At 33.7% G+C, this 14,173-nt stretch overlaps 1 protein-coding gene across 8 annotated transcripts in view; it reads left to right on the top strand.

The window, feature by feature from the left end:
* Positions 1 to 14,173, top strand: part of RIMS2 (regulating synaptic membrane exocytosis 2) — a 617,446-nt gene that overhangs the window by 449,405 nt on the left and 153,868 nt on the right. For all 8 annotated transcript variants that reach the window (XM_087447558.1, XM_014788104.2, XM_087447555.1 and 5 more), the window contains one exon: positions 4,986 to 5,086. In XM_087447558.1, coding sequence (XP_087303684.1) covers positions 4,986 to 5,086 — 101 coding nt within the window. The remainder of the gene's footprint in view (positions 1 to 4,985; positions 5,087 to 14,173) is intronic.

Below are 14,173 nucleotides of genomic sequence, written 5' to 3'. Positions count from 1 at the left end.
ATGATATTGCACAGATACCTTTAATTCTTAAATTTAACTGGAAAACAAATTTAACATGTACCTTCTAAAAGGATAAAATTTAGAATAAATCCAATTATAAAATGCAGACGTTTAATGATCATTCCACAAGTTCTTGGTATATTATTTTGTTAAAAATATGAACAATATAAATTTGTTTTCTGGCCTCAGATTATTTAAAGGTACATCTTAGTTTTGTGAAGACATATAATAATCAAAAAGGAATTACAGATGTGATTATTTTTATCAGAAATCCTCCAGAAACAGCCACTTAGTGAAATTTTTTTAATCTCAATTAAAGAAGACTTTTTTTAACCTGAAGCCAAATATTTATATAGATATAAAAGAAAGAGATAGGGTGGGGAGGAGGAAGGATGCTTAAAAAGTATTAAATTAGCCATAAGAATTTGGGGAACAAACCGATGCAGTTTCTGGATTTAAATAAGATTAATAATCTTAGAATTCCATGATGTCTGTAATCATACGGTCTCTCATTTTTTCCTGAGTTTTGGGGTTCTTTCTTTGAGCTTTGATATTGGGCTTAAGAGTTTTCCCTCTTAAGACCCCCAGATTTGAGCATTTCATTTAAGATCACAAATGGATCACTGAGTCGGCAGCTGTGTCATATTCTGATCACTGTTCAGCTGCATTGTGAATTGCGTTACTGCCAAACTTGTGTCCCTACTTCAGTCATAGAAGTTTGGAGTATGAAGCTGTGTTGGGACCCCAAGAGTTGTGTGTGCATGTGTGTGTGTGGTGTGTGTATGTGTGTTTGGCAAACCAAACTTAAAACTATTACTGTTTGAAGTGCACTACAAAAATCACTGAATGCCCTACTGCCAATTAATCTGGCCATTTTAGCTACATCTCTGGATACACCACCACTTATAACTTAACTTTTTTTAACTTGATTGCCATACCAACATTGTAAATAAGATTTTAACTTTCTGAACACATTAAGTAGTCTTTTTTAAGTTCAAAATAATCACAAAAATTAGTTTATTGATTTAAGAACAAGTAAACTTCTTAAATGGCTTATATCAAAATAAATAGCTTACAGAATATGTGATATCATTTTAGGAAACACATTAAATCAGGATCAACAAAATATTGGGTTTTTAAAATTAAGTGACTGAGAATGGACCAGGAGCTCCCAATTTGAGAAAAACAAATACTTTGAGCTATTTATGAATTCCAGTACATCTACACTTGACTTTTCTTTTTGTTCTCTGCCTTAAAATTTTTAGAGTGGAAAAAAACCCCTTGTATAATTTAAATGCATTATTGGGAAAATCAATGAGACAAGCTTTGATAAAAATGTCATTTGTCAAATAGAAATTCCAAAATTGATGGTATTCAGGAGGATTTGTTTACACATGTCCAAAACAGGGCTACTTCCAGCATAATTTAAATCAACCCTCTTATTTATGAAACAAGATATTAATGAAACTAGAAGTCATATTTTCTTAGTTTACTTAGTTAATGAATTACCTTACACCAAAAAGAATTAGAGACAGTTTGAATATTATAGTTTAATACACTTAGATTATCTCTTCAGTAAATAGACACAAACATATGTAAACTTTTGTTGTAAATGTGTTTGTCCAAGAAAACTGATTGTCCCATTAACCTCTTAATCAACTTTTATTATAATTTGAAAATGCTTTGATATTCTATTTGATTTTGAACATATAATGACTAATTTTTTCAGCATACTCAAATTACAAAATCAAATCAAACCACTAAGATGTCTTCTGTAATAAGCATAGTGTCTTCACATTTAAGAGTATGAATCTTAGAGATTCCTAGATAAATTTTCCTTCTAAAGCCAGCATTTCCCCAAATGTATTTTTGAGAATATTTCAGCGAGACATTAACAGGTAATAGGTGGGGGGGGGGTGATTTCTGTGATCAAATAATTATTCTTTATTGCAGAATTTTCACTGTTTATATGCAGATTTGTAGTGTAAATCTGAAAGAGAGAGAGAAGATTGAACAAAAGCTGCCTCTTTAACACTTTCACTTATTTTCCTTTTATAGAGTACAGCATTGGACATCAGAGTGGAAAGAATGTTTAGAAATTACATGTTCTGTTCCCCAAGCAGATAGTGAACAGCAGCTCTTCTACTTGCATTGATTCCTCTAAATTGTTTTTCATTCCATGGGGAAAGAAAATAAAAGACTGAGCTTGGTTGAAACCGAAATAATCTATTGAAAATATTATTTCTGAGTTATTTTCCTTAGAGAAAAGGACCAGCAAAGAAAAGTCAACTTGCTGGTGAAGAATCCCCTACGGTGGATCTCTTTATCACTAGGATACTTACCTCTCTAAGGATGCTATTATCTGTGGAGTGTTTGGTTTTTTTTTTGTTTTTTTTTTTTGTAAGACTAGATTGATAAAAATGTAGAAAGGAATGGAAGACTTCGTATGAGCCAAATAATTTGAGAGAGAGGCATGTCTGGTTACTGTTTGTCCTAAGGATTAGCCTCCTAGGAGAATTTAAAATTATAAGTTAAAAGTATATTTACCCCAAGTTTGTTGACTGTGTATCCGCTAAGATGGTCCCTTGAGGTTTCATTGGTTAAGAATCTAACAAAGAATTTTTCCATTTAGGGACCATCTATAGATGATGATTGAGTCTGGAGATAAGAGATGTGTTTGCAACTGGAATTTAGTTGATAACATATTTAAATGGTGGTATCACTCTCTCTATTTGCATCTTTGTTTGCTTATAGCAAATACAGATTGATATCCTTCTTAGATCCCTCCAGTGATCTGTTAAATATAAAGGATGTTCCATAAACCTGATTCTACAAAATCTTTAAACCATTACTAAGGAGAAAGGCTCCTTTGCAAGGCAATATTAAACCAATATGCTTTAACACAGGCAAACTATGGCCCATGGACCAAATCCAGCCCACTGCTTTTTTGTAAATAAGGTTTTATTAGAATAGCCACATTCATTTTTGAATGCATTGTCTGTAGCTCCCTTCATGTTACAATGGCAGAGTTGCAGCTGAGACCGTACCGTCTGCAAAGCTTAAGATATTTACTATCAGGCAAAAATTTGGCAACTTCTGCCAGTATATATCCCATTACTACCTAGTAATTAGAAAGAATTTAGTGTAGCTACATAGGGAGTTGATGTCCAGAAAATAATCTAAATATTAGAAAATGCATATCTATGTATGTATGTGTATATATCTATATGTATGTGTATATATGTATTTATATATATATGTATATATAAAATGTGTTTAAAATTCTTTGTCTGTTAGTGCTATTCATATTTAAAATACTATTTTGCTACTATGATATCAAAATGAAACTTTTTTAAAGAAACTTTCCAAACAGTCAATTTAGCTAATTTTTTGATGCTGGGATACCTTTTTTGTTCCCTTGCCCTTGGAGAAAATAAACATATTTACCTGAGAATATCTCTTGAGGTACAAACAATTCCAAAATTGTATTTTAATAGACTAATAGACATTTATACTTGACTGTATTTCACATTCATATCATGGAGGCACTCACTTGATTTTGTATATCATTCAATTTATATTAACATTATATTTATTTTCCCCATTTTATAATTTGGCACAGAATCAATTAATCAAATCATACTTAAATTTTGACTCAAACAAATTGCCTCACTTTATTGAAGAGTTGATTTAAATTTGCTGTTATACTTAGAGGTCATATAATGTAAGCTCTTTATACATTCTTTTATTCAAAATTTTCTTACTCCTTTTTGAAATTTTTTCTTCCCTTTTTATGTTATTTTAATTAATCAATTTTTACTTAAAATTTTTTACTAACAAGAGTTATCAGATTTACAGGGATATTTTCTTCAAGATAAGTATTAAAATACCTATTTTTGAATAGGTACACTTGTGACTAGATATCTTTACTGCAGTTGTAAAGTTATGGTCTTAAGCAAGGGGTATGTATGTGTGTGTTTACATTTCTACCAACACCCAGTGCTTGTGAATTTACATGACAACATTGTGTTATAGATACCCCCTTGAGCCCGCTAAGCTATGATTGTTTTTCCCAGTTTGTACAATAGATATTTTGTTTTTCCATTATGCATGAGAAATGCAATTTTCTTATAAAGTCTCTTCAATAAAATTCATAAATATACTTTTAAAGCACTTTTTCATGTTTGCTAAGATTTGCTACATGAATTTAGTTCTTGTTCTAAACAAAGTTTTTCAAGACCCTCTTGATATCTATAAGTGGTGTGTTTTGAGGTAGCACCTGTTATAGAGAACATTGATCTCATTTTGTGATAGCCTTATCATCTCACTTTTCACCCCCTACATTCTTTTCTTTTTTTTTTTCTGAAATGATTTCAGTAATAATTTGTGCCTTTAGTGGTATGGTATGTTCTCAGAAGTATTTTCCAAGTACCTCTTTCTTGATCCTAGCTCTAGAAAATGCAAGTTCAAAAGATCTTGATAACTGCCTCTACATGTATGCTGGGACAACCTGCTTTCATACATGGGCTAATTTTGTGATAATAGTTTCTAAATGCAAATGTAAAATTGTATTTGAAACTAATTAGACATAATTTTTTTCCAGTAAATAAATCAAATCTTGATGAATTACAAATCAAAGTTCTTATAATATTACTATTGTCAAATTTATGTGCTGTCAAATATATTCTCCTGGACGTACATGTACCAGAAAATGTTTTCTATCTAACAAAGATTTGTTGTCTTCTGTTTAAATTTGTTTAGATTTTATTCAGATTAAAATTATTTTACATATTTAATAATCATGCTTTTATTCACCAAATTGCATACTTTAAATAAATCTAAAAAATAATATGACGTTTAATTTGGGTATACTACCTTGAATGAAGGTAATATATCAGCCTAGCATTTCTTCTTTTATACATCCTGTAAGTAGGGCTCAGATAAGAACTGAACATTAATTTTATGGGTTTTTTTCTACTCGATAGGTGCTATGGATATAGAGGAGAGAAATCGCCAAATGAAAATTAACAAATACAAACAGGTAGCCGGATCAGATTCCAGACTGGAACAAGATTACCATTTGAAGGCAAGACATTTTTCTTTTTAAAAGTTGTAAAATGATCAATTAATCATATGAAACCATTAGATTCTCTTAAACTGCTGAATGCAGATTAGTCAGACACAAACATATAATGCGATGGCCCCATAATATTATTAAATGCTAAAATTTATAATGTGTTTACATACCAACTTTTAGGTATGGAATTTGCCTTATTAAAAAAATGGTTATATTAGGTAGGAGATTAAAGAAATAAAATTCAGAAATGGTCTGAAGAACAAATCTTTTAGAATTTTTCATTTTATAAAATCTATAAATGTCCTAACACCCTCAAAAATGTTTAGGAAGAACTTCTATTATCTTCTTATGGGTTTCCTACATATAGAATTTTTTTATTTTTTAATATTCTAGTTGAATGTGGTTTACTAATGAGTTATTAGAACAAAATACATATTCATGAGGTGTTGTAAGGAGTTCAAAAGGTTTTTAGTCAGAATCTTTTTGAACTACTTTTTGCAAATAAGTTAAAGTATGAGTGTTATTTCGTTGTTCTTGCCCTTCATTGCCTTTATATTTTAAAAACGTTTTTAGTTTCATGAGATTATTCATGGCCAAAATTGTGAAAAGACTTTGTCCTGGTGTACTTATTTCAGCTTTAATAAAAGAATGAAAATAGTAAAACTTACTCATAGCATTTAGTTATTATGTGCTCTCTGACTTAGTGATTTAATCATTGAAATCAAGTAATATTTGTGGTCTGTGTATCTGTGTGTTAGAGAAAAGCAGTCTGGATTTTTATATACTTAGGTCTATTTTGTCCTTACCTACTAAACCTTCAGTTTCTCCCTCTCATATTCCATTCTTCAGTACAGTCAGGATTCGTTAAATAAACTGTAACTGGTTATGTGGGGTATACACAGGTGGTAGGTAGCATAGGTTTCTAGTTTCTCCACTATACAACCCAAAGGAGGCAGAGGTTCTTACATCAGTATCATCTTCCAAACCACCAATCTCTTCCCCAAATTACATAAGTACTGACATGGTGACTATAGAACTGTCCATCACAGAATTCTAGTGTACTGCAAATGACACAGGTCTAAAGCCAAGAGAAAGGTAAATTTAAGACAAGCGAAAATAGCCTTGCTTTTCTCTGCGGGTTCTAAACTTCTAGAAATTTTTCTCTAAAATGAGAATGTAAATAGCTTCAAATAGGTTCAGCGAATATCGTAGAAAATAGTTCTGTAATGATATAATATTTCAGATACATCCCTACCCTTTTGAACTTGATATCAGAAGTGATATCTCTGCCTTCCCAAGCACTTGTTTGGTATTTCTGCCTAGGGCTAAATAGGTGGACCTGATCTTTTGTGGCATCTGTTATGCTCTAATCTCTCAGCTATTCATTTTATATAATCCAAAGACCAAGGCATAAAGTCCTAATAAAATAGGATATTAAAACGTCTGTAAACATGTCTTCAGATGACACAAATTTGTTTTGTTTGTTTATGTCCCACTATACTTCAGGAAGGAATGTAGATATTTTTTAAAAAATACATATAATACTCTCAATAATATTGTCAATGAAGAAATGAGTATCAAGGGAAAAACGAAGTCAAGACAAAACAAGGTAACACCAGAAGTAAAGTTTGTGAACAAAATGCGCAGTGTGAGCTTCTACACACCTGCTACATGTGGGGCATATAGTTTGACCGAGAGCTTCCTAATGAGCAGCAAAGGCAGAAAGGGAAACTGAGTCAATTGTATGATTTGCATTCTTCATACGATAAAAACAAGTTCCTTAGGTATAATACCAATGATTCTTGTTATGGATACCTGGCAGAAATTTGTTATAGGAGGACAGACCAAAGGAATACTATAGACATGACTCAAAATTTTTTTTCAGAAAAACAAGTTTTGATTTCATTCCAATAACTTTGACACCAATTATTTTAGGTTAGAAAAACTTAAGTCTTGGCAAAAGACTAATTATAGTAAGCAATTTAATTTCCTAGGTATTCTCTAAGGTAGTGTTTTTCAAAGTTAGTCCCAGACCAGTAGCAGGAAGATCACCTGAAAACTTTTGGAAATGCAATTCTCTGGCCCTTCCAGACCTACTTAAAACTCTGGGTTTTTTTTCCCAGGCCCTGCTGGAGTTATGCATGCAGCTGAACCAAAAATGTAATCAAATCATTAAGATACAACATCTTTTCCCCATCATCCCTAGCTTGGTCTTGCTCTGTCATGGGTCAAAGAGAAAATTACAGAGGATTCTTTTTCAGTCAAGGGCATATACAGATTTAGTTATCATTAATTTCCATACTAACAGTTCCTTAGATTAAAATTTTCAACAGCATCTCTCTCTTTTTAATTAGGGATATTTAGCTTATATTTCCATTCTTTCCTTCCTGATTTCAATAACAAGATGCCAATTAAAGGCTTGCTATTGAGCTATGTGCTTTAATACATTAAATCTAATTCTTGAAAAAAATCATTTAGCATATGAGAGAACCAGGATATATAGAAAGGTTAAGTAATTTACCCAAGTTCATGTAGCCACTAAGTCATGGGAAGTATTCTTTGGAGCTAATCTGGTTTTCAAATTTGAGATAACTGAGATTAAATCCAAAGCCTCAGACATATGGAGCAGGTGCTGTACTTCTATATTCCTGAAATTCCTGTGAAGATATTAAGAAGCTTTGATGGAATCTAATTCAGTATTAGTGGAGTTTTTTTTAAACTACACATTCCACATTTTAAAGGGCATTGCCTCCCTGAATTTCTCAAACCTTTTGCACTGATAGCTGTAAACAATTCTTAGTAATTTTAAAAAAATCTCCTTAGTAACTCACTTTGAAAGCATCTGTAGAGCAATGCCTATTAAGTTATTATCTTTCTAAGAATATTTTAAGTATACTAGGAAATTTGAAAGTAGAGTCTATATTTAATAAGAGCAGGAAAAGACACGTGCAGACATGATTTCTATTTAATCAGTGGATGATTTCTCAAGGGTTTTTCCCTCAAAACAGAATTTAACTATGTAGCCAGTGCACCCTTTCATGCCTATTGCATTCTCTTCATCCCAGCTTAAATGTGATTCATCTATTTTACTCTTGGCAAAAATTTAAGGATCAACTTTTATTTTTTCTATGAAACTAATATTCTCTGCTGTTCATTGGTTCAGAAAAATGTGATTTGTCTGTTAAATTCAACAGTGCAAATTATAATTCAGCATAGGCCAACCATCCTGTGAGTTATATGGTGATTAATTAACATAATTAGCAAGAATTGAAAATCAAACAATATGCATATATATATAGGAAAATTAATATGGAGAATTTGATAATGTTTATTTAAATATATGATGTTTATTTTTTAAATTAGACATATTTTATATTTTAAAATGATCCCAGGAGATATTTTTTAAAAGGGTAGTCCATCATATTTCAACAGAGAATGCCATACAGTTCATTGGTACAGTATTTATTTGGAACTCAAAGGTTATTTCTTTGTAGAAACAATGCTCTTATTTATTTATTTATTTATTCATTTTTTTGTGAGGAAGATCAGCCCTGAGCTAACATCCAATGCCAATCCTCCTTTTTTTTTTTTTTTGCTGAGGAAGATTGGCCCTGGGCTAACATCTGTACCCATATTCCTCTACTTTACATGGGATGCTACCACAGCATGGCTTGACAAGCGGTGTGTCTGTGTGCGCCCAGGATCTGAACCTGCGAACCCTGGGCTGCCGAAGTGGAGCGTGTGCACTTAACTGCTGTGCCACTGAGCTAGCCCCAACAACGCTCTTTTTTAAATGGTGGTAATGTTCCCACAAAATCATCACAAAAATATCTTACCCCTATTGTTACTGCACAAAGGGCACTATCTGCTCACTGCAAGACAAAAGCCGATTGTCAAGAGGCAAGGTGGAAAAGAAAGGGCAGTTTATTAGAGTTTGCTAGCAAGGATGAAGATGGCCAACTAATGTCTGAAAGAACCATCTTAAGGGGGCACAAAATTTTACAGCAGTTATATAGGCTGGTGGGTGATAGGGGAGGGGGTTAGGAATGTTGACCTTCTGGTGTTACAGACCGGGAGTCGCCACACCAGATCTTTCAGTTTTCATTGATGCTGGCTATCAGCATAGACTCTCTGTTCGGGGGTCATCACATTCCTAAGGAACTCAAAAGAACAAAGTTATCATCTTATCGCAGCTGGGAGGTACTTGCACAAGGAGGGGTCATAAAATCTGCAGAGCAGTTAGATCTCCTGGAGGGCGCAGATCCAGCTGGGTTAGTTTGTCAGAGGTCATTCAGAATTACAATAGGGCTTCTTTTCTACAATATGGCTTCCCGCATGTCAACCTAGTGTTGGGCCGGTATCACTACTATAGCACATATTTATATTATATTACAATTTTCTTTTTTCTTATTTATCTCTCTAGAATTAAGTAATATAGCCCATAAGTTGCCCAGAATTTTTCAAATGTGGACCAGAAGTCAATACTAATCCATTTAACCCAGAATCTGATAGACTGAGTTAGTGTTCTGGCAACAGAGGACAATGTGGGAAAAGAAAGAGTTTTTTCCCATTCATCGTGCATGCCTGATCCTAGGTACTTGTCACCTTTTCTCCCAGGCTTCTTGTCTTTTAAGGACCCATTCACCAATATCAAAGAGACATATTGGGAGGAAAGCAATCCAACTGAAGTAATTTACCTTATAATATGAATAACACAACACAGAAATACTTTCATTTTTTAAAGAAAGCCCTATAAATACAAACTCACATGATGGAATTGTAAGCAATATCAATATAAAAAGTTCCAGAAAGTTGAAGACAAAGTATTTTTGGCAAGTAGATTGCCACTGTTAACTACATCATTCCCTTTATTAAAGGTTATTCTGTTCTCAACACTGAGAATACGCATTCAATGCCAGGCTTAAGTGTTTTAAATTGACTTTCAAGAGTCAGGCAATAGGGACAACAGAAGAGGAGAGACAGGCTGGGGCTGGTTAGGAGTGGCCAGATATGGGCTGTTTATGTTTGATGTTTGTAAGTCAGGAGTACTTGAAGACTCCACATACCAAATGTGGCAGCAGTACATGAGTATAGTGTGGTAGATGACAACACAGCCTGGAGTCAAGCAAGCTCTACCTGGGTGACTTTGAGTAGGTTAGTTAACCTCTTATTCTCAGTTTCTTTATTTGTTAAACAGGACTTTGAGATCTATTTCATAGGGCAATGATTAGTATGAAATGAGATGATGTATATAAATTTAGTAAAATGCTCAATAAATGGTGCAGATAATATTCGTTAGCATTTAGTAAAATGTCTAATAAGTGATGCAGATAATATTCATTATAATTATTATTTTTATAATAACAACAGCAAAGGTAGTCATAGCCAAAAATAAATATGATGAGGTCAAAAAGAATGGTAAAGAAATAATTGAGCTAATGAAAAGGATTTTAGTGTAACTCAAATATCATTGAGTGTTCCCTTTATTCTCAAATAAAGAGATTCAATCAGCAGAGATCTAAAAGGCAAACTCAGATTTAGGGGGATATAATTTGTGAATTTCAAAGGATATGGAGATAAAAAAAATAAAAAGAGATTGGAACATAGTATGTGATGAGAAATAACAAACTAATTACTGAAATTAAGAAATTAGGAGCTGACCTGGTGCCGTAGTGCTTAAGTTCTTGCATTCCACTTCAGCAGCCCAGGGTTTGCCGGTTTGGGTCCTGGGCACAGACCTACTCACCGCTCATCAAGCCATGCTGAGGCAGCGTCCCATATAGAAGAGCTACAACTCTACAACTATGATACACAACTATGTACTGGCACTTTGGGGAGAAAAAAGAAAAGAAAAAAGAAGATTGGCAACAGATGTTAGCGCAGGCCAATCTTCCTCAAAAAAAAAAAAGAAGAAAGAAAGAAATTATGTTATCAAGCTTGATGTTAAATGAGCCTGGCCCTTGAGAAGTGATTAACAGGTACACGTATGGATACGGGTATTTAAAAAGAAATAGTCCTTAATAGCAGTAACATAAACGAATCTGAAAACTGAAAGACTAAATTTATAAAAAGCAAATTTTAAAATTAGATTAGGTGGCCTTGTACAAATTACTAAGAGACAGGAAAATTCATGTATTTATTACAAGTGAAGAAATGAAAGATATGTTTTAATTTTATAGCAGTGATTGCAATAAAATGCTAGGGAAAAAATTTTTTTTTGCTTGAGCAGAAAAGTCAAGTTGCTGGTAGCATATACCACAGCCCAGTGAGAACACAGTTGACTTAGGCCTTGTGCCCACTGGGGAGAGCTGCTGCAGCATCAGTTCTCAAGCTACCAAGAGAACCCAGCGTTCACATAAAGCAGACGCCATTGTGCCGGGGCTAGATGGAATCATCTGGTGAACAGAGAGGAGAATTCTAATAGGAGTGATCTCAGTAACCCAAACTCTACCCTGCAAGTCCTCAAGGAGCTGGTTAAGATGTCCTGTAGGAAGTAATGAAGCATCCTTTCTTGAAGTAAGCAGTCAACTCTTTCATGAACAGATTTAGGATTCCGATTTTCAAAAAATTCCTGCTAGGGTTAGTCTATCCAGACATCCAGCAGAATGATTTCATTTTTTAAAATCAGAATTAAGGTCACCTACTCAGTTTCCATCCCAACTCAGGTTAAGAAATGTTACCACTCACTGATGAAGATGCCAGAGAGAATGCCAGTGGCTGCGCCTGGATTTCTTCAACAAAACACACCATTTCTCTAAACTTCTATTCTACTTTGTCAAAGTTTTCTATTGTTGTGTTCATTTCTACATAACCCTACAGTCAGATAGCTTCCTGTTCTGTAGAAAAATCCCAAGAGAAACTTCTGGAAATCAGTGAAATTGCTGATACGGGAGCATAAGGAGAAAAAAAGACAAGTTACATTACCTGGAAGCAATCCTTCTGCCAGACTTAGCCTACAAGGCTCTGAGGGAGTATCCTGAGTGCTGCTGCCACCTCTTCCATTCCCACCTCTCCTCCACGAGCTGATAGATTTTGACCAAGTATTGCAGACTTTGTTTTTTTTTCTTGGTCAGAAAGATTGGCCCTGAGCTAACATCTGCCAATCCTCCTCTTTTTTTCTTTCTTTTTTTTTTTTTTTTTTTGCTGAGGAAGACTGGCCCTGGGCTAACATCCATGCCCATCTTCCTCCACTTTATATGGGACGCCGCCACAGCATGGCTTGACAAGAGGCGTGTCGGTGTGCACCCGGGATCTGAACTGGTGAACCCCGGGCTGCCTCAGCAGAGCGCACGCACTTACCTGCTTGCGTCACTGGGCCGGCCCAGTATTGCAGACTTTGGATTGTTTCCTGACCCCAAACCAGGCCACACCCCTCTATTCTGTCTGGCTGCTTGTCCAAACCAGCGAGCCTCCAAGCCTTTAATTAGTCACCTGCTGTGTACTTTTTTACATCACTCTATGGTTGTTTCTTTATGAAGTATATTTATGAAGAAAAATAAAACTAGACTTTAAAATCTAGATTATTAAACTAGCAAGTAAGAGCAGCAATATACAATATGGCCCTAGAAGTGCAAGAGATATTAGTGGTAATCTTCTTAAGGCCTGATTAAAAATAAACTTCTATCTCACCTACAAAATTGACAAATAGCTATATAGCTTAATTAAAAGAGAGTTGTAGATTGAAATGACAAAGAAACTAAATAAAATCATATTTGAAAAGCCTTTATATCCTATTTTCTCTCTTCTATGCTCTCTTCTCATTCATGTTCATGAGGGTAGATTTTGAACATCCACCAAACTAGAATTTAAAAGTAGCTAAGAAATTTCTATATATGTTTATATAATTTCTTCCTTTATTTTTGAGATAAATAAATGAAGGGATGATCAATATGAGCCATTGGATAGCTTCTTGCTATTGGTGTGCATTGTCAGTAACCACAGTAGCAGCCACGTTCACAGCACAACTTCTGAGGTCTTGATTACAGTAATAGAGATATATAGGCAATTTTATTAATCACTCTTCAATTTATTTTTAGTAATTATGATTACATATAGACTACAGACTAGTATTAAAAGTGTGGACTCCAGAATCAGATGGCCTGGGTTCAAATCCTACCTCTGTCACTATTCCTATGACCTTGGGCAAGTTAATTAACATCCTTGTGCCTAAGTTTCTTATTCTGTAAGGTGTCCTAATAATAGTACCTACCTCATAGGATTGTTTTCAAGATTAAATCTATTTATATATGTATAACTCTTAAACAGAGTTTGGAACATAATAAGGAATAAGTAAATGTTAGCTGTGATATGATGATGGTGATGATGATGATGCTGCTGCTGATGCTGCTGATGATGATAGGGAAGAAGGAGAAAAAGAAGAATCGTTTACAACAGATAACTTGCTCTTACCAAAGCCCTTCGGGATTCAGGTCTATATTTGTTGCCATCAACAATCTACTAGATATAAATAAGTATGTCTTTAAGGTAATTCTAAAACTATGTGGATAGGAAGGGAGGAAAAGTGTAAAAATTAATGATAATTTAAAAAGTCTAAAAATTGATATGGATTGTCTTATTTTTATAAGTTTAGTCAAATTTTTATTTACCTGAAATTATTTTTCTTACCATTTCTACTCCCTAGCAAGCCGGATGTACTTCAACTTTAATTTAAAGGTAGAGAGAGAGAGATAAAATTATATTTACATGTAATTTATCTATATCTACACACATGCACACACACACACATCCTAAAGCTCTGAGCCAAAGGAGAATTTCTCTCCTCCATATTTTAGTGATGGAAGCAACAACTGTTCATTTCTTCCTTGTCTCATAGGTACAAATACACCTCATTTTATGTAAAAGATCTACAGTTAAAAACTTAATGGTAATGGTAAATAATTTTAATGGAATTTTAGAAATTTTGAATTTTTATCTGTGATTAATTTTTGAATTTAGAAGTTTCCAACTTTAGGTTCCTTTTTTTCTTAAAATCTTATATTAATTTGCTAGGGCTGCTGTAACAAAATGCTATGGACTAGGTAGCTTAAACAACAGAAATTAGTTTTCTCATAACTCTGGAGGCTAGAAGTCCAAGAT

The sequence above is a fragment of the Ceratotherium simum genome, chromosome 23, assembly GCF_057802395.1.
Source record: "Ceratotherium simum simum isolate JZ-2026a chromosome 23, ASM5780239v1, whole genome shotgun sequence".
NCBI classification, from domain to species: Eukaryota; Metazoa; Chordata; class Mammalia; order Perissodactyla; family Rhinocerotidae; genus Ceratotherium; species Ceratotherium simum.
Note: the sequence above shows the minus strand (reverse complement) of the source record. Positions and strands in the feature narration are given on the sequence as shown.